The sequence below is a fragment of the Lissotriton vulgaris genome, chromosome 1_2, assembly GCF_964263255.1.
Source record: "Lissotriton vulgaris chromosome 1_2, aLisVul1.2, whole genome shotgun sequence".
Taxonomy (NCBI): Eukaryota; Metazoa; Chordata; class Amphibia; order Caudata; family Salamandridae; genus Lissotriton; species Lissotriton vulgaris.
The window spans coordinates 125773064-125792701 of record NC_141686.1 but is presented as its reverse complement, the minus strand read 5'-3'; the positions used below and the strand labels follow the sequence as shown (position 1 = coordinate 125792701).

The 19638-nt window shown below is 47.2% G+C and overlaps 1 protein-coding gene across 1 annotated transcript in view; it reads left to right on the top strand.

The window, feature by feature from the left end:
- Positions 1-19638, top strand: part of LOC147734674 (estradiol 17 beta-dehydrogenase 5-like) — a 399626-nt gene that overhangs the window by 363553 nt on the left and 16435 nt on the right. The window contains exon 7 of the mRNA XM_086952968.1: positions 10446-10555. Within this exon, the coding sequence (XP_086809094.1) occupies positions 10446-10555 (110 nt within the window). The remainder of the gene's footprint in view (positions 1-10445; positions 10556-19638) is intronic.

Here is a 19638-nt window from a genome sequence, read left to right as displayed (position 1 = left end):
TACGGTCACCCGGTAAGAGGGCCTTTGAGTCTGGTCAAAGAAGGCTGGGAGCAATCTCCCAGGAAACTCCCCAGGATGTATACAGCTACATGCTGGCCTTTCGGAACCAGACTCAGCGCTTCAGAGAACTTGCTCAGGCAAATCTGGAGGCCAGCCAGGAGGAGATGAAGCGATGGTACGACCGGAATGCCACTCTGGTAGAGCTTCAGCCTGGTCAAGAAGTGTGGGTCATGTCCCCTGTGGAACCTTGTGCGCTCAAGGACAGGTGGACTGGACCGTTTAAGGTTGTGGAGAAGAAGAGCGATGTCACCTACTTGGTGGACTTGAAATCTCCCAGGAACCCCTTGCGGGTCCTGCATGTCAACCGTTTGAAGCCCCACTTAGAAAGGTCCGAAGTGGGCATGCTCCTAGCTACAGATGCTGGATTGGAGGAGGAGAGTGAGCCTCTTCCTGACCTCCTGTGTGCTAAAGAGCAAGACGGGTCAGTGGATGGTGTGGTCCTCTCTGACACACTGACCCTTGAGCAGAAACAGGATTGTCGCCACCTGTTGGGACAATTCCCGGATCTGTTTTCCTTGGTTCCGGGTGTCACTCATTGGTGCGTCCATGACGTTGACACCGGAGACAGCCCTCCTGTGAAGCACAAGGCTTACAGGGTGACTGACAAGGTTCAAGCATACATTAAGGAGGAGGGCTCCAAAATGTTTGCGTTAGGGGTGGTTGAGTCCTCTAGCAGTCCTTGGGCCAGCCCAGTGGTCTTGGTCCCGAAGGCTGCCGCGCATGGTGCTTCACCAGAACTCCGGTTCTGCGTGGATTACCGAGGACTCAATTCGGTCACGAAGACTGACGCGCACCCCATCCCCAGAGCTGATGAGCTCATCGATCGGTTGGGGGCTGCCCGGTACCTTAGTACATTTGATCTAACATCTGGGTACTGGCAGATCGCCTTGACTGATGGGGCAAAGGAGAGGTCCGCATTCTCCACACCAGATGGGCTATACCAGTTCCGGGTGATGCTCTTTGGGATGAAGAATGCCCCTGCCACCTTTCAGAGGTTGGTCAACCAGGTCTTGGCTGGACTGGAGGATTTCAGTGCCGCCTACCTGGACGACATCGCAGTGTTCAGCGCCAGCTGGGAGGAACACTTGCGCCACCTCCAGGAAGTGTTGTTGGCCCTGCGCAGAGCAGGCCTCACAATCAAAGCCAGTAAGTGCCAGATTGGGCAGGGTTCGGTGGTGTACTTGGGGCACCAAGTAGGGAGCGGCAAGGTTGCCCCCCTGCAACCCAAGATTGATACCATCCTGGCTTGGGCACCGCCCAAAACCCAAACTCAGGTGAGAGCCTTCTTAGGACTCATGGGTTATTACAGGAGGTTTGTCAAGGATTACGGTAACATTGTGCACCCCTTGACTTCGCTGACTTCCAGGAAGCAGCCACGAAACTTGATCTGGACTGATGCCTGTCAAACGGCCTTCGACACCCTGAAAACTGCAATGTGCACAGCACCTATACTCCAGGCACCCGACTTCTCGAAAGAATTTATTGTCCAGACGGACGCTTCAGAGCATGGCGTGGGGGCTGTTCTAGCTCAGGTGAATGAAGAGGGCCAAGACTTGCCTGTAGCCTCCATCAGTAGGAGGTTATTTCCCAGGGAAACGAGGTGGAGTGCGATAGAGAGAGAAGCATTTGCTGTGGTCTGGGCGCTGAAGAAGCTAAGACCCTACCTGTTTGGGACTCACTTCCGGGTTCAGACAGACCACAGGCCCCTCAGATGGTTGATGCAGATGAGGGGTGAGAATCCGAAACTGTTGAGGTGGTCCATTTCCCTACAGGGGATGGACTTTACAGTGGAACACCGCCCTGGTACAGATCACGCCAATGCTGATGGTCTGTCCAGATTTTTCCGCCTTAGTGAAGAGGACTCCCTAGGTCAAGGGTAGTTCTCCCCACATTTCAGCTGGAGGGGACACGTGTTAGACCTGACATCATTGGCTTGAGTCTCTCCTCCATTTTTTTGTTTGCCTTCACTGTTTTACGATGTTTTGCTGGTATATGCTTTGGGCGCTGTGCCACTGCTGATCAGTGCCACAGCGCAAGTGCTCCCTATGTTAAATTAATGTATCGATTGTATCCATGTTTGGCTTATTTGGTTTACTGTCAGTCCCTAGTCTAGTGCACCAGGAGTGCCGGGGCTTGTAAATACAAATGCCGCTCGTGGGCTTGCAGCACGTGTTGTGCCACCCACAAGAGCGGCCTCGTAAAAGAATGTCTCCGGGTCGGTCATTGTGAGACCCACGTGCGGCCTAGTGCTGTCACGCGGGCTGCACAAGTTTACCTACTTGCCAGCCCCTCAAACCTTCCCTTGACTTCATGTTAGTCACCCCTATGGTAGGCCCACGGGCAGGGTGCATTGTAAGTATAAGATAGGACAGGCCTGACCAAGTTGGCCTGCCCTAATAGTGAATTACCGCCATCTTCGTTCTTCACTATTGCGAGGTAGCCTGCTCTCCATTAGTTAGAATGGGCCGCCGGGATTATTAATGCTATAATCCTAGCTGGCTCGGGGAGCATGGCGCAATGTCGAGTTTGGTATCCCTGAACTCGGGGTTTAATTACGCATCCGTTGGTGTGGATGGTTTTTGGACTCTGGGTTTGAAAATAGCACTTTTAGAAAGTGTCTATTTTCTTGTCTAACCATTTCTGGTTTCTGCTGGTCTTGCATGTGTGTGACAGGAGCTGGGTGGCTCCACAGGTCTGGATGAGTCAGTGTGGGATGAGTGGGACATTTGCGTTGAGAGTAGGGGAGAGTAGTTGTTGATAGCCTGCCCTGCCTGGTACAATGCTGGCTCCACCTCCTGCTGGGCGTCTGAGGACCCAGCCCTGCTCAGTGAATAAGCCAGGTGCTTCTGCCTGGCTCCACCCACAACAGACCCAGGATGTTGGGAAATTCCCCCGCATGGACAAAGGGATCAAAGCCGAAAAGGGGTATAAGAGAAGGACCCCTGAACCAAGAAATTAGATCACTTCTGACAAGGAACCCTGTAATCAAGGACAAGAGGCCTGCTGATCTAAGGACTTGCCTACCCCTTCTGCCAGTGTGCTGTTTGCTGGGGGGAATCCTGCAGTGCTTCTTTATTTTTGCCAAGGAACCAGGAGAGAGGAACTGTGTGTGTACTCTCACGCTTGCTAAGAAAATCTCCAAGGACTGGAAGAGTGCCAGTCTCCTGCTGAAGTCACAGGGCTAAAGGACTTCATCTGCTTAAAGTGCTATTTGCTGGAACCTGTGAATCCAGCACCTCTGAAAGAGCCAGCAATCTCGACGCCGACGGACGTCGCCGAATCCAGCTCGACACCGTGAGTGACGGCTCAAGTGTCCCGCTTCCTCGACGCCGGCCGCCGGGCCCGATCGACGCCAGCAGCAACGCCAGTTAGTAGTGAGTTCGGCTCCAGCTCCAAGGGACCTTGTGTCTGCACCGCTGCTGATCGCATCGCCCTCGTGCCCGCTGCTCACTCTTTGCAACAGCATCATCGACGACGACGCCTGCTGAGGCCTGATCGACACCGAAGACGCGACGCCGGATTGCTCGACGCCGCTGATCATCGTGTGCTTCACTTTCCAAGGTACTGTGTTGTTGGGGGTCCGTGTGACTCCGGGCTCGACGTAGCGCTCCTCGCGGTCGACGCTGAACCTTTGGATTAACTTGCCCCGACGTCGTGTAGCCCCCGTGTGGGTGACCTTGTTGCTAAGAACTGTGTTTCCAAGAAGAAGATTTGCTTTGATACTAAAGACTTCGTGCCAAAGAAGAAACTACCTTTGAACTATTTTTCCCTTCCCAGAGTATTTATCAAGATTGTGTATATTTTTGTCGTTATTTGGTCTTGTGCTAAGCCTTATATAAAAATACTTATTTTTATAATACTACGGAGTCGTGTCCATTTGTAGTGTATTCACCTTATTACTGTATGTGGTCGTAAATGCTTAACGCACAGCCTCCGAGATAAGCCTATCTGCTCTGCCAAGCTACCGAGGGGGTGAGCAGGGGTTATCAAAGGGTGTGATCCCCTCGCCCTGACTAGAAAAGGTGTGTCCCTATTTGTCAGAAGTGTATACCTCTGCCAACTAGAGACAGCCGGTTCTAACAGGTACAATGGTACTCTGAAACTGAAACTTGCTCAGATTCAAGCGACGACTGGCTTGTCATGGCCTGATGCCTTGCCTCTAGCTCTCTTGTCGACCAGGGTGACTGTGCACTCTCGAGTAGGGCTTAGCCCATATGAGATTGTGTTCGGCCGTCCTGCGAACATTTGGGGAGTCCCGAGGCCTAAGGCATTTGATAGTCTCGAATACCCAATGTTGATCGATTATCTGTATGATCTGACAGCTAAACTGAGGTAATTCATCAACCGGTCTTTGAAGCTCTACCGGCACAGACAGAGGGTCCTGGACATCGGCTCCAACCGGGTGACTGGGTGGTCACCCGCAACTTTGGAAGAAAGCGTAACTTGGAGACGAGATTTGTGGGTCCCTTCCAAGTCCTGCTGGCTACAAGGACTGCAGTTCGGTTGGAAGGCAGAAAGAATTGGGTGCACGCCACCGACACCAAGAAAGTCCCGATCCCCTTGCCAGCAGATTCTTGGGTTCGAACTGGGATTGCCGCAACGGAAACTGAGACCCCTCTACGTTTTGTGCCGTTTAGTGATGCTCAACCTGTAGGAGACACTTCATTGCAGCCAGATACAATTGTTGAATCGTCAGCGGTGGAGAATTCGAGGCTTGAACTGTCACCTGATCAATTGAACACTGGTTCGCAACCTGACCAATTATTTGAAGAGCAGACTCGACCTGGAAGAAGTCGATATTTTCTTCGTTCACGTGACAAAGACTAATAAAAATCCTTTTTGTTTTTCTTTTTGAATTCATCTTACCCCCTTACTGTTGCCACAAGCATTATGAACAATTGCATCCTTTATTTATTTTTGAGATTCTTTTCACGTGTGTTCCTCTTTTTCCACAGCTAGGAGATTTGCATTAAAATTGAATGTTTTGATTAAGAAAACCTTTCATCCGGGTTGACCGTAGGGCCGTGCGGGTACTTCCTTCTGTTTAGCAGGTTCCTGACACTAGGTCGGTTACTTTTGTCGATTCCTGGGAACTCCTGGGAATTGATAATCGCTACTCAGAACGAAGTGCGTCAAGAATGTTACGGACGTTTTTTTTAGAGGATGGATTTTTCTAAGTTGTTGGAAGTAGAGAGGATGTCAGCTCAAAGATCGAAATTGCATAGGGTTGTACGAACAAAATGCTTTCTGTTTCAGGTATTCCTGCTGTTTCTGACTGTTTCTATGCTATTAGTGGGTGGAGTGTATTTTGGAATACAGTCATTATTGCCTTCCGCTTCACCTACTTCTTCTCCTTCTGAACTGAATTCTATTTCCACTATTTCTCCACATTCCTTTCATCCTCTGCCCCAACATGAACAGGTTAGACGTTCGGAATTCATGAACAACTCCTTTGTCCAGCTCCTACATCAGCATCAGTTAGTGATGAATACTACTAACTGTTGGGTGTGTGGGTTAATGCCACATACCATGGATAGGGGTATTCCGTATTTGGTTCTTCCTTATAGCTCCCAGGGGTCAGCTCGAGCATTCCAAACTATGTTCCGTAGTGCACTAGATTCCTACCCCCATCGAGAGCCACGCTCTGCAGACCTTGGTCCCGGCCCGTACCACAAGACTTTGGCAAGAGCGATTGTTGACTTGGATAGAGATATTTTTGATGCATCGCTTATTCCAGAGGAAGAGGTGCGAGCATACAAGGATCTGAGTGAGGCTGAGTATAGCATGTCAGTGGGTGATAAACAGCTTAAAAGCTCGTCTCCAATCTGGATCGTACCCCATCTCGGTAATTTTTGCTTGCAAGGTCTTGGTCGAAATCCGCGAGCTCAGCTTGGGAAGAGTGCTTGTACTGAAACGTATGTTTTACGAATGCTCTCTTCCCCCGTTTTCCTGACTGCCCAGGGTACATACTTTGTATGTTATGATCGCGCATATACATGGTTGCCCCGTGACTTCTCGGGCACCTGTTATATTGCGAATTTGTTGCCACCGACTTTCACAGTTGCCTCTGACTATCACAAGACTAGAGTTGTGAGAGGTGGTATTAGCAAAGAGGACACTGCCGGTCAAGAAGCAGGAGACTTCTTTAAGGGTTTCCTGCCGTTTTGGGGACCTATGGTTAATAGTAGGAACCTGAGACATTTGACTCGTGTGGTAGAATCGACTGCTAATATAACTGCAAGTGCTCTTGGTAATCTGACAGCCGAGCTTCAGGCGGATAGGCTTATGACGTTGCAGAACCGTATGGTTCTAGACCTTGTTCTTGCAGATAGAGGTGGTGTGTGCAAGGTGATCCATTCGAGTTGCTGTATTTTCATTCCTGACAACGCTCCAACTGTATATCAAGCCATCTCAAAGTTGCATAAGATCTCCGAGTCCATACACGTGGACGTAGGTGATTGGACGCTACTAGGATGGTTTTGGGGCCTGATGTCGACTTGGGGTTGGAAGATTCTGATGATCGTAGGGGTTGTTGTAGCGTTTCTGTTCACGTGTTGTCTTTGCGTGCAGTGTGGTCCTGCCTTATGTGGCCTTTGTGCTACAACGTGTATAAGACGGCCATCTGTTACCAAAGAAGCATTGATGGATAGAATAATGTTGCAGCAACATCTGAACGATTTGATGAATATTGAGATAGATTCTGATATCGACTAGTGCTTGCCTACATGAGGGCAAACGGAGCATCTGAGGTTCCGTGAGAATCGTAATGACGTTCTCGAAAATGGACGAGTTTTGTATCTATGAACCGCAAATGACGAGTTTAGTGGGTGTACGCGTTTTCGCTATTCTACGTTACACCATTCGTCTAATTCGTGGGCTTCTTCATCTGAACCCACGGGTTCCATTTTAGATACGGCATCCATTTTGTTTCTTGCCCTCAAGTAGTCAGCGAACGGACACTGTCCGCTTCGTGACCCTGGGATTCCCAAGCTCTTGCGGAAGACACGTGTTCCTTTGAGGGTGTCTTTATGACGAGGGGGAGGACACTGCAAAGGCAGATGGCCCCGCCCGAGGCTCATCTTGCCGTGCCGGTCTATTGTTTCAGCCGTGCATGCATTAGGCACGAATCCTTTGATCCTGCAATCGTGCTTCCGATATTGCCCCCCTACACTCTTTTTCAATCTGTTGTCTATCTTTGTCTTCCTTGCACCTGTTTTTGTCTCTTTTCTTAACTCGTTTACAGCCAGAATGGAATGTACTTAATGGTGAGATAACGTACTTTTACAGTTGGGAACCGGCGATGCTACTGTAATTATGTTCCAGGCTCTTGAATACATGAAAGCAACCCTTTTGAAGTTTACTGTGGGAACTGAGTTGTTACCTTTTGTTCGCCATGTTGTGCTATGACTAAAATATGTATAAAAGGAGCGATCCACTGTTGCAATTCGAAGCAGTCTCTCAGAACCTACACGTAGTGTACTTCTTGCGATTTCTGTATCCCTGCAGTAAATAAACCTTGATCTTTGACGCCGAAGGAAGTGTCCCGTGTCTCTGTGATTTGTACGCCGCGAAGGTTTCAGGTGTTGTTCCCTGGCACCGCTGGGCCTTAGAATAGCCCAGTCCTTCAACAGGGCACTCCATCAAGGGGACAGCCCCCTTGGCGGTCCCTCCTGGGCCCCACTAGCAGCAGGCTCCCTCCTATTGGGATCCAAGCCAGAACTCCAGGTATCCAGGCATCCAGGGGCTGGGCAGGGCCCATGGAGGCAAACCTTCCCCTGGGCCCCAGCAGCAGCACGCCCCTGGTAGATTCAAGTCAGCCTTTTATTATACACCATTTCCTTTGTTTCCAAAGGTGCAGGCAAGGGGCGAACCAGACGCAACTGGTTCTGGAGCACTTTGTTTTGCTCAGGTCCTCTGCCTATTCACAGGGTGGGTCAGGGACTTCAGAGACACTACAGGGGGTGGAGCCAGCATTGTGGAGGGAAGGCCCAGCCCCTTTTCAGGTCCCAGGTGCACTCCTCCCTCCCATCAACATGCAGATCTCTCCATTCACCACCGGGGCAGACCCATCCTGCCTCCTGGAGCCAGGCACACCAGCCAGTCACAAGCCAGACAGTCAATTCATATTAACTGCACAGACATACCAACTTCTAAAAGTGGCACTTCTACACTAGACACAATAAATCCGCACACATCATCGCGCAGAAATCACTATAATTATGTAACTTTAAAAGGCAAAAAGTTCAGGGGTGAACCTGCCAGAAGGGCCAAGTCTAACAGTTACCAATTCACAAATGCCGCCAATTCAAACTACTAACACACAGTCATCCAAAGCACTACACAACACTGGACCAGCACAACACAATTGCTGCTTTTACTTCCAGCAACCCATCAGACACCTATGCTCTGCCTCTTTCTATCTTGCACACACCCCGTATCCGCAAAAGTAGAACGAGTGGCCTAGCCTTCTCCTGCATTGCACCCAAAACATGGAACATCCTCCCTCTACACATTAGGACTTCATGCGTGCTTCTTGAATTCTGCAAGAGGCTCAAGACCTGGCTCTTCCATTAACCCCCAACAGACAACCTACACAAATGCTGCAGCACCTGGATCCCCTTCGGGGGATATGTTGGGCTCTACAAATCCAACTAATTAAACTAAGACATAACAAGCGCCCCTCACCGATGTCCTCCTCGGCGATGGTGCAGGACCTCGCATCGCAGCCTCGCAGCTCCTTGGAACCAATGCTGCGCATTGCATCTCTGATCCAGACCTCACATCGCCTCGACAGCGCAACATGTTTTTACTGCAGACCTTTCAACACTCCGCAAACAGGATTTAAGAAACTCTCGTTCTGCAGGCCTAACTGGTTCCCTGTAGCTGGCCTGCGCTCCATCTTGGTTGGCCTGAACTTATGACTTTGTTCTGGTACGGCGTGACTAGATAACCATAGTTAAGACTTAGTTCTTTTAGGCACTATTTTCACTGAAATCTTTAAAGTGATATATCTCTGGTTCTACTGATTGGATTTTTGTTGTTTTGGTCTTTTTTTATTTATCAAAATGTACTCTAGTTTCCTAATCTGGTGTGGGATCCTTTTTGTAGTTTGTTTTCAAGTTAATATTGCTTGACGTGTTGCACAAAGACTTAATACATTGCCTCTGAATTAAGCCTGACTGCTCTGTGCCAAGCTACCCAAGGTGTGAGCACAGCTTAAAATGTTGCTTGTGATGTCACCCTGACAAGGTTTGTGGTTCCTGCTTGAGTAGGGCTTCACCCCCCTCAACCAGTAACCCAGTGTCTTATAAAGACACTGCATGGTTAAGAATGCTCAATCTGGAACTCTCATTCTAGAACTCCTTAAAAGACATCTCAAACAAAGAGGTTGGCTTCCTAATGTTTTGAGTAGGTGAAAGACACAGTACTTCTGCTCTGCTTGTGACTTGCTGTTCGACATGTCAACTTCACTCTCAAAACTCCAGCTCCCTTTAAACATTCAGGGCTAAAGTCTAAGCCCTGTGCAACGGCAAAGTCAAACATGAGTGTGCACGGGGATTGACATCAGGAGTTGTGTGGTCATTATCACTCCCTCACATTATTCCCACAATAGACACCATCAGGTCAAACCTCTCCTAATGTATCTGGGGAAAATACTAGTAAAAAACAGACGTGCAAAATGTGGTGTGTTACTACCGATTCTGGATGTTATGTTCATTCAAGTTATGAATTTGGAAGAGGAGATATTTACCACACCTAGGTTAATGATATTTACTGGATGTGGTAAATGCCCAAACCTTTTCTGCCCAACTTGTAATGAGAGCTTCTGTATCTGTGTCACCTATTGTTTCTAAGTAGGATATTGCATTACACTATTCTTATGGGGTAACATGCACCTTCTGACTTGTTTTTCTTGTGCAAATGTCTCTGGGTACTACCTGAAAAGCCTGCGTCTGAGCCTCGCATGACATTTCATGCAGGGCTTAGAATGAGTCTGTAAGGATTGACCATGTGCCCACAAATCCTGAGCGACTGTGTAAAGCTCTAATGATTGCATTTAAGCCAGGCTTTCAGATGCACCAGCTCAACCCGTTTGTGTCCTCCTGTCTTCAGTACACTATGTGTGACTATCACTAACATGTATGTGGTACTTACATAGCCCAAACTCAGCCGAAAGGCTGTCAAGCATGCAGGATTTTACCCCAAAACGTGCTTACTTTCTGATGGATTTCTGAAATGAGATGTAGTATAATAGTCTAACAGCACTTTGACTCTGGAGCCCATTCTCGAGAAGTGCAATGATTTGATCAGAATGTGCAGCCACAGTGCTCAGATTTAGCCGACAATATACCAATGCTCACTTTTCTGTTATTTGAATTCCGTAGGTCGAGTGCCATCCATTTCTTAACCAGAGCAAACTGTTGGAGTTCTGCAAGTCCAAGGACATTGTGCTAGAGGGCTATAGTGTTCTGGGTTCAGCCAGAGATGCGACCTGGTAAGAAATTGCAAATGTTTCATGTCCAAGCACTAATTGTTGAATTTTACCTACTCATATAGGCAACTGATTCTACATTCCTCTGCATGTCACATAGATATTAGAGAAGTGACTTCTCAAACCCTGCACAGCAGCCCCCCAGGGTAAATGTACAGTATCTGTGTTTCAGTTGGTGCAACTTTCCATTCTTCCATTTGAAAACTTTCCAGCAGAGCATTCACCCTCTGAGACATCCAGCTCTGTGAAAATACACTCCAGGGCCAATATCTGGTCTTACAGAGTTCTCAAAGTAAGACACTACTCTAATGCCAGATCTCTACCTGTCTGACTAACTGGGTGTATTGCTTCTGACTTGAAATAATTGAACACACACACTCAACACTCCCAAAATGAGGCCGATGTATGTGCTACTGCTCCTTTAAATGACATACATAGAAGAGGAACTCAGCACTCTCAAAAGGAGGCTAATAGACTGATTCAGGTGCATTTAAAATAGAAATGGAGTATTTATTAGTACCACAGTTTTAAAAGGAAGGCAAAATATATGTCAACAAGGTACCTTCTTCCTGCTCCTGTCTGACATCCAAGAATCCTTGTCTTTAATACATTTTACTCAACCCAAGGAAATATTTCTAGAAACCTCTCCCCCTTCCTTCTGTTGCAAAAACAAGGCTGGTCCTACCGGTCTGCATCAATGTCACTCACAAAACCTAGCCGGGCCCTGGTGTTTGCTTCGAGGCAGAGCTGTACATTCTGCACATTTCTCTGGCAAAAACGTTCTAGACCCAGGGGCGTAGCTAGAGCTTGTGGCGCCCGGGGCTATCCCTCAGGTTGCCGCCCCTGGAAGGGGGGGGGGGGTACTGGGGAAGAAAAACGACGAGCACTTGAAAGAGGTCCGGAAGACATGTAGTATCGCCGCTAATAGTTACCTCGATCATGCAAGTTAAATGCACATACATGACACGGTCCACGGTGACAGGCAGTACAAAAGAGATCACACAGACTGCATGATCTATCTGGCGACTCAGAAAAACCGCATGTGACATCCATCAGAGAGCTGCGTGAACAATTAATTGCTGAGAGGAACTGGCAGCTGGCTGGGAAACTCAGGACTTCGTTTTCAAAGAGTAGCGGGCTACTCTGCAATATCACCTGATCGATCACCATTAAGGCCCCCAGGTAACTGTTCGGTCTCGTGCTCCTTAAAACCACTAGAATAGAGTCAGCTGCCTGGCAAGTGGTTTGGAATGTGCCTGCTGATGAGCATTTCTGAAAATTAAAAGCATTTTTTTTCACAGGCACATTAAAGCATTGTGTCAGCTGAATTTATAATTCTGCTATATAAGTTGCAGAGAGATGGAGGAAGGGAGACACTGGCATAGTAAAGAGCGGGCAGAAAGAAAGGTTTGGAAAGAGGAGAGAAAGGCAAGAGGAAGGAGGGGGAAGAGAAGAGGGAGAAAGGAAAGAGAAGGAAGTGGTGAAAGGAAACAGACTGAGGCAAGAAAAAAGAAAGTAGAGAGAAAGAGGATGTGTGCCCCTAAAAAGACCAGATGTAAAAATTATTAGGGACAAGAGGGGAAGAGGACGAAAAAGATGAGCGAGAGAGAGAGAATGGAGAGGCTTGATGAAAACCAGTGTTTCATTCAAGTTTTCAACCTATGATGCCAGCTCTGTCCCAACTACCAGTGATAAATGAGCTGAGGATGGAACCGCCTTCCCCCCACAGTGAAATTATCTTTTAATAATTGTATCATATCATAAGTCGCTTTCTTTGAGCTGCTGACTCTCTCTTAAAGGGGCATCATCTGAAGAAAAAGCAACAGGCCTCTCCTGCACCACTAACGGGCACCACCAGTAAGCATTCCAGAATGCTGTTTATTTGATGACTGCGACGTCTGCTTGGATATTGATACCTATTGTGACTTCATTCACTGGATGGCCCTTTAATGAACGGTATTGGGTAGCACACACAGTATGATTCAGACAGTCTTGTTTCACAAATGGGTGCAATGTCAGATATTTATATGTTTCCCTCAGCTTCGTTCCTTGATTTTGCTCGCCAGAAGGAGTGCAGAAAGCATTGGACAAGTTTGGGGAGGGGGTGATGGGATGGAGCAACAAGGAGTTAGTGTGAATGAAGCAGTGTTTAGGAGAGAAGCAGCACACATGGGAGTGAGCTAAAAAATGTGCATTCTAATGGAGTCCTGAAAGGAAAAGTTTGAAAAAAGTTCCCTGAATGGGAACAGTGGAAGGATACGAGTGAGCCAATCAAAATTATGATAAAGACATATGCCCCCTGTGAGGGCCAAACACAAGAAGAAGAAGAAAAGCCATAGAGTAAGAAGCAAGCGACCGTGAGTGGTCATGTGACTCAGTGGACTAATGCACCCACTGCAGGGGCCTGTGTTCGACCTCATGGTCACAGGTTCAAATACCAGGGGCTCCACTCAGCCTTTCATCCACCTGAGGTCGATAAAATGAGTACCATTGAGTTGGATAACAATAAACATCTGATATTCAGCGCCAAGATGCCTACTGTCTGTGTGCTTATCCCGTGTTCTTTTTTTGCCTTAGAGCTTCTCCCCCCCCCCCCCCAAGTTGTGCACTCTTTTGTTGGTTTCTTCTCCCATCGTTATTTTCTCTCTCCGGTAGGCCTCCTTTTTTCCGTACCCACTCATCCCGTTACTTCCTCCTCTCTGTGTTGCCCCCTGATCCTTGTTTCTTCTTCCCCCTGTATTGCTTCACCTACCAGCACCACTGGTTACTTACCCCTCCCCCTCACAGTGTTTCTTCACCCAACCAGCTTATCCCATAAGGTAGCTGCCAAAGATCAGTCAGTCAGTTACATAATAGGGTCAGGTCTTCATAGGGAAGCACAGTTTTCTCTCACACTCCCTCTGCCACCAGATACTAACTGCTAAACAGTGTTTAATTAAGATGCAAAAAGCATATTTGCAAATATATTGCCACTCAATCAGTGAAATAAATAAAATATACATGTTGACAAAGAAGCAGCCAAGGAGTTCACTACGCGTGCCTTCAAAATCTGTTCCACCAGCAAGCCACTGGTTTGAATCTTGGGAGGGCTGCCCTGGCTTCTAGGTCACATCAAAAATTGAAGGTTTGAATATTCTATATTTTTTATCAAGCTCTTCGAGACAACGGAATATGCCCCAAGAACGTAACAAACTCGAGAATGTGTCCTAGTTAAATCAAGGGAACTATTAGCACTGACTGCGTGAGAAAGCCAAATTGAACTAAAACCAAATGTTAGAAACAAAAAACACATGTAACACCAACACTTTATAAGCTACGTAAGGAACTTCAAATAGGTCTATGGGTATTAGATTTTTATCCTCCATGGCCGACAGGAAAATGGGTGAAAGAGGAAGATGTATTCTGCATATTCTGGGGACGCCACTGCAGCGTTTGGTTAAACAACAGAACTGCTTTACTGGGGGATATTGAAGGGAGGGCAATAGTACTGATGTCCTATTCCAGCCTGCAGTTTTATCAAGCAACTAAAGCAAATGTTCTTCTTCTCCATTTCTATGCTCACCTCCACTTGCCCAGGGTCACTATAAATCCTGCTTGCAGCTTTGGCACACACTCTCCCCTTCCCGGGCCCAAGTCTACCACTATGCCAGAGCGGCCAGTCTGTGCTATCGTCCCACCATCCCACCAGCCATCCATGTGGGACCTTGTGGGACTACCCCAGGCAGGAGAGGAGACTGCCAGCGAAGCAGAGCAGGCAGAGACAGATGATCAATGACATGGCAGCTCCCTAGGGCTACTGGGGAGAACACGTATTAAAATATCGAAATATATCCGAAAAAGATCAAACAAGGAACGGAAAAACAGCACTCCAAATGCAAGTCAAATAGATAGACAAGAATTCAGACAGAAAAGGGTTAAGGCCCTGCCCTTCCAGCCTTCTGACCCAGGGGATTGCACACGGTACCAGGCGCCGGCTGCATGATTGCTCCTCAGACTAGGAGTTGGTTCATAGCAAATGTATCAATCCCCAAGGTGACCACATTAAACTAAAGAAAAAGCAGCGTTGGTTTGGTTACTTACGGGTTACTGCCTTTAATAAGAAGAGGCCTGTACACGGACTGCAAGACACGCTGGCAGCTTCAAATATTAGTGCCATTGACGTTGTGCTGAAGTGCTGAAGCGTCCTGGCTCGTGTGTGTGTGCCAGACCGTTGAATTTAAAAAAAAGGTTGCGCATGCTGCCATGGCTGCCACAGCCTATCATTCCCAAATCTGGCCCAATCAGAGGCCACTCACTCAGGCGTGATGCTGCTGAGTGATGCTGCCCGCGCCCAACACCAGTAAATATGCGCAGCGCCGTCCACACACACTGAGTGAGTTCATGCGCCGGGACGAGGACAGGACAGTTGTCTGCCCCCGGCGCGCGGCAATCCATCTCCGGTCGAGTTCCCGCTTAAGTTCCTACCAATCCCAACCTCACTTCCTACATCCAGGATGTGAGGTCACATCCCTCCACACACACTGAGTGAGTTCATGCGCCGGGACGAGGACAGGACAGTTGTCTGCCCCCGGCGCGCGGCAATCCATCTCCGGTCGAGTTCCCGCTTAAGTTCCTACCAATCCCAACCTCACTTCCTACATCCAGGATGTGAGGTCACATCCCTCTCCGGCGGCACCAGTAGGCAACCACTGCTGAGGGCAGGCCCCGCCCGCCGCGAGTTACAGTGTCTGAATAGGCAAAGGCCTGCACTGTACATAACTGGGCCATGCGCGCAAATAAATTATAAATGCGGCCGCAACGGGCCACCAGTGCCACCCCCAAAACAGTGCCGCCTGGGGCGGACCGCCCTCCCCGCCCCCCCCCCCCCCCCCTAGCTACGCGGCTGTCTAGACCCTGTGAAAGATGCCAAGTGCGGATCCCACATGATATGTTCTAGCTTACTCCGCACGGTGAAGAGTGAAAACACCCTCCCCACCCTGCAACTGCATGAAAGCACATACATTTGAGTCAGTTATACAAAATGAAGTCGATTGTCAATTTCTCACTTCTCATAGCATCACACCGCGCAAACCACTCAAATGTTTATTTTAGGTTTTGTTTTATTCAGGGCAGTATTGTGCATACCTCCTTCTAACCGCTTCTCTGGAGCACTATAAGAGACAGAGGCGGTAAAGCAGTCCGTTTTGAACCCTCATAGAACTCTCTGAAACTCTTTCACAAGCTTCAGCTGAAGGGGAAGAAGATGGAATTCCTGGGAGCAGAGACTTGTGTACTGAAAAAATTTTTTGACACCTCTTGTATCTTTCTGCCAATGGCACCCGCCCTCGGGGTTTGGTCAGTTTGCAGGATGTGAAGCATTCTGTCGCTCTTTGGGATTCCAATGTAAATGATGTCATACTGTAACTAAACAAAGTGCACACTAGTGACTAACTATCGGGTTGAGCTTGTGAGGCAGGATTGATTGAAGGAGGATCCACTTTAGCTGAAGGATACTATTGAAAACAATTCTTCGAGGTATTAAAAGCGCTTGGAGAGAAATTTAATTGGGAGTCAAACAAAATCAAGATTTTATGTTTTTTTAGACAGACTGCAGGATTGGCACAATTGATACTGGTCAGCTACGTTTGTGGTACCCAGGTGCCAGTGTTTCATGTGGACTGAGACACAGTTAAATCTCATGCATCCATTCCTGAAGGTGTAACAGGCAAGCCCTGAGTATTTCAAAACAATGAGAGAGTAAGGAAGCTCGATCCTGGGTATATACCTCTAGTCATTCGGCTAGGGGCTTCCACTGGGCGTACCGAACAGGAACCAAGTAGGTTTTCGGTCCGATGAGCAGAAGCCACAAGTAAGTTGCGCACCACTTTTCGCACGAGAACCGGCAACCTTACGGGAGAAGACGCCACGTCGCCCATGTCGATGTGTACGTCGCTCATGCCGATCTGTACCCGCTTCTGTATTTCTCCCTCTAGATGAAGTGAGCTGGGCTCTTGGAACCCGGACGCCCATGTAGCGGTTTTGTACCACTCGCAAAGTAAGCCAAATGTCTTACATAATTCGGGACTTCACAGGGCTGCAACCTCAATATTTAACATCCTGGCTCTGGGATTTTCAGTTGTAGCGCCCCGGGAATATGTCAGACATGTACATCCCACGAAATCTAATGTTAAATTACCCAGACTATATGCCAGATTCACTCCCTGGGCTGTCCTGGGGAATTATCCACCCATGCACAAGCCTGTAATAGATTCAACTGCACCTCCCCACAGCATCCAGGGGCACAGGTGCCATTATTGCGATCAGCATGGGTAAAAATTGTAATCACCTGCTTATATGTTAAGTGTACATCAATGTCTGTCCACTCTGTATGTGATCCCAATCCCTATCCCCTACTTTTTCTTCACAGGTTTATTCTTCCAGACCGGGGAGAAGACGTTTGACCTTTTGTAAAGGCCCACAATTTTGTGGACCCGTTTTTCTTTGTGATCGAGGGCAGGCTGTACCTTAGCGAGTACGTACAACCCAGGTCACTATTTTTGGTCCTGACGAAAACCCATAATCATTTGATGGTTGAAACATGTAGACCTATTTTCCTTTCTTCTGTAATAAATCACATAGCACACTTTCGCTATTTTTAAAACACTACACGTCTTTAGACACCAAAGTCTTCCTAATTAGGCATAGGTGTCACACTACTTTGTATGGGGGTTCAAACACTCAGGAATAAACTCTTGCAGTGAGTAGTACTTGAACCCATTTTAAGCCACTTCCCCTCTTTTAAAGTTATTACACATATAAATAAAGAAAAAAACCCGCTCCACTGTAACCAGGTGTCGAAGCACACCCTGTTGGCACCCCAGTGATGAAGCATGTCACCAACCAGGTTGGTGAGTAAGGGGTCTTCAAAAAGGACATGCCCTGTCCTGCTAAGGTTGGGCACATTGTGCTTTGAATGAGCCTTAAGCTCTAGGTACGGAGTTTCTCTGCTACCTACCCAGGGGGTACTCCTCCTTTGTTTGCTTATCTAAGCCCTAAGTATTGCCAATCCTCTGTGCTTTTATGTTTTTTAAGATACTCTTGAGCATCAGCAGCATAAATATGGTGTCCAAGGTCAAGCATCACGATAATGAGTGTGAAGGGGTGGCAGAAATTGAAGAAAGGTGAACCTCCCCAGGTGAGATGCAGAAATTGAAGTAATGACAAGGAAATAACCAAGTCAACCAGTTGGGCGCTTTCTTTCCCAGAGTTTTCTATTAAGTGGCTGAGGAGTAGGATGTAGCCCGTGGAGCTGAAAACATCAGGCAGATCCAGTAGAAGTAGAGAATGAGACCTATGTGGCCTACATTCTTTGAAGAAGGGAATTTTTTACAGGTAATAATGAGGGTGATTTCTGTGTCCCTTAAGGGGAAGCATCTGGACTGAAAGGTAGGGGCCTTAGCCCTGCAACGTAAGTTGGATATGGGTCTGAAATGTACCTGCATGTCCAAATTATTTAGTGCTATGACTAACGTATAACAATACCTCATGGATAGGTCCCATACCAGGCAAAGCCTTGATTCGACGTAATTTGATGAGTCAAGACTAGTAGGCCCAAAATGCTAACTTTTATTTTTGCAGGTGCCATTAGGGTGTGAGTTTACTTAGAACATGGATAACTCCAGCAATGGATCAGGGTTTTGTTCTTAATGGCAATGATAGGCCACATGACGTGTCTTTAGGAATGCCTTTGGCTAAATGAGGACCAATGACTGAAGCTGCTCTACAGAATGTCAGTTATGTCTTTTATGTATCACATTCCAGACTAGGTTTTGAGAAGGGACAAGTGATATTGGAAGTTGAGGGTATTGCTAGTTCTTGATAGATTGCGAATCCTTCAGAGAGTTTTCAGTATTCTTTATTAAGTCTTGAAATTGTGCCTTTTTGGTCCTCAGTGATGCGTGCTTCTGTCCTTGGAATGGATATGGCAGTTTGAGCTGTTTCAAGGTTTGACATGCGCCATGGTATATGATGCTCCTTCCTTGCCATTTCAGTCAAGGAAGTTTGGTAGAATACTCTCCTTGGTGTCTGCTTTTTGCAGCTTTAGTTTGATTGGGGTTTAAGGGCTCACCTTATCTAGGACAGAGGTGCTCCCATTTATGAAGGGATTCAGATTGCTTGACGAGCAATCAGCAGTCAACGGGACAGATGATCTGCAGGTGGTTCGACATGTTGCTTGGCATTGGAGAGTTCAGTGCCTTCATCGTTGTAACTGATCTGATGCAGTGCTCTCCCTCCAACTGAGCCTTGATGAACATTGCCAGACCACAAGAGAGACAGTAGCTTTAAAGAGGAGTTTTGGGGATAGGAGGGCATAGGAGCTCAAGGCTCAGCTTATGTTGTTTGCCTTATATGTGGTATAAATAATGAGCAGACCATTTTATTTGCAGTTCCTTGGATGTATAAATTTGAGAGGTCAGTATCCCTCCTAAACTTAGTTTGCCCAAGACGCAAAGATAGTCCGACAAGTGTAAGGATGGTAAATCATCAAGCAATGTGGTTTACTTCTTCAAATGACTTATGATCATAAGCTAATCACACCCATAAGCTAACTTTAACTCTACTTCAACTTCTGAGGACTCTGGCCCCACAAAGGATGTTATAGTTCCTAGGACGAAATATATTAGTAAAGGTAAAAAATTTCCCTTTGGGAAAACAAGCTCAAGGCACATTCCTTCAAAATTCCCTCAAATTCATAAATCCCTCAAACAGGGGGTACACATAAATCAGGATCCGTTACTTAAAGCTAAAATACCACCAAATTCAAAATGTAACGTCAGAGGCGTTATTAACAATGAGAAAAATCACATACTAAAAACATCAACATCAAAAACATTGAGTATTTTACAATTCATATACAGTACAATACATACAGAATGTGTTAAAAGCCAAACGATTCATATACAGTCCAATATACAGTACAATACATACAGAATATGTTAAAAACAATACAATGAAAAAACTGTATACATTTCTTTTTTTTTAACACTCACATAGAAATAAACCTTACAGTAAGATATAAGGAAGGGAAACCTTTTGGAGCTAATGGG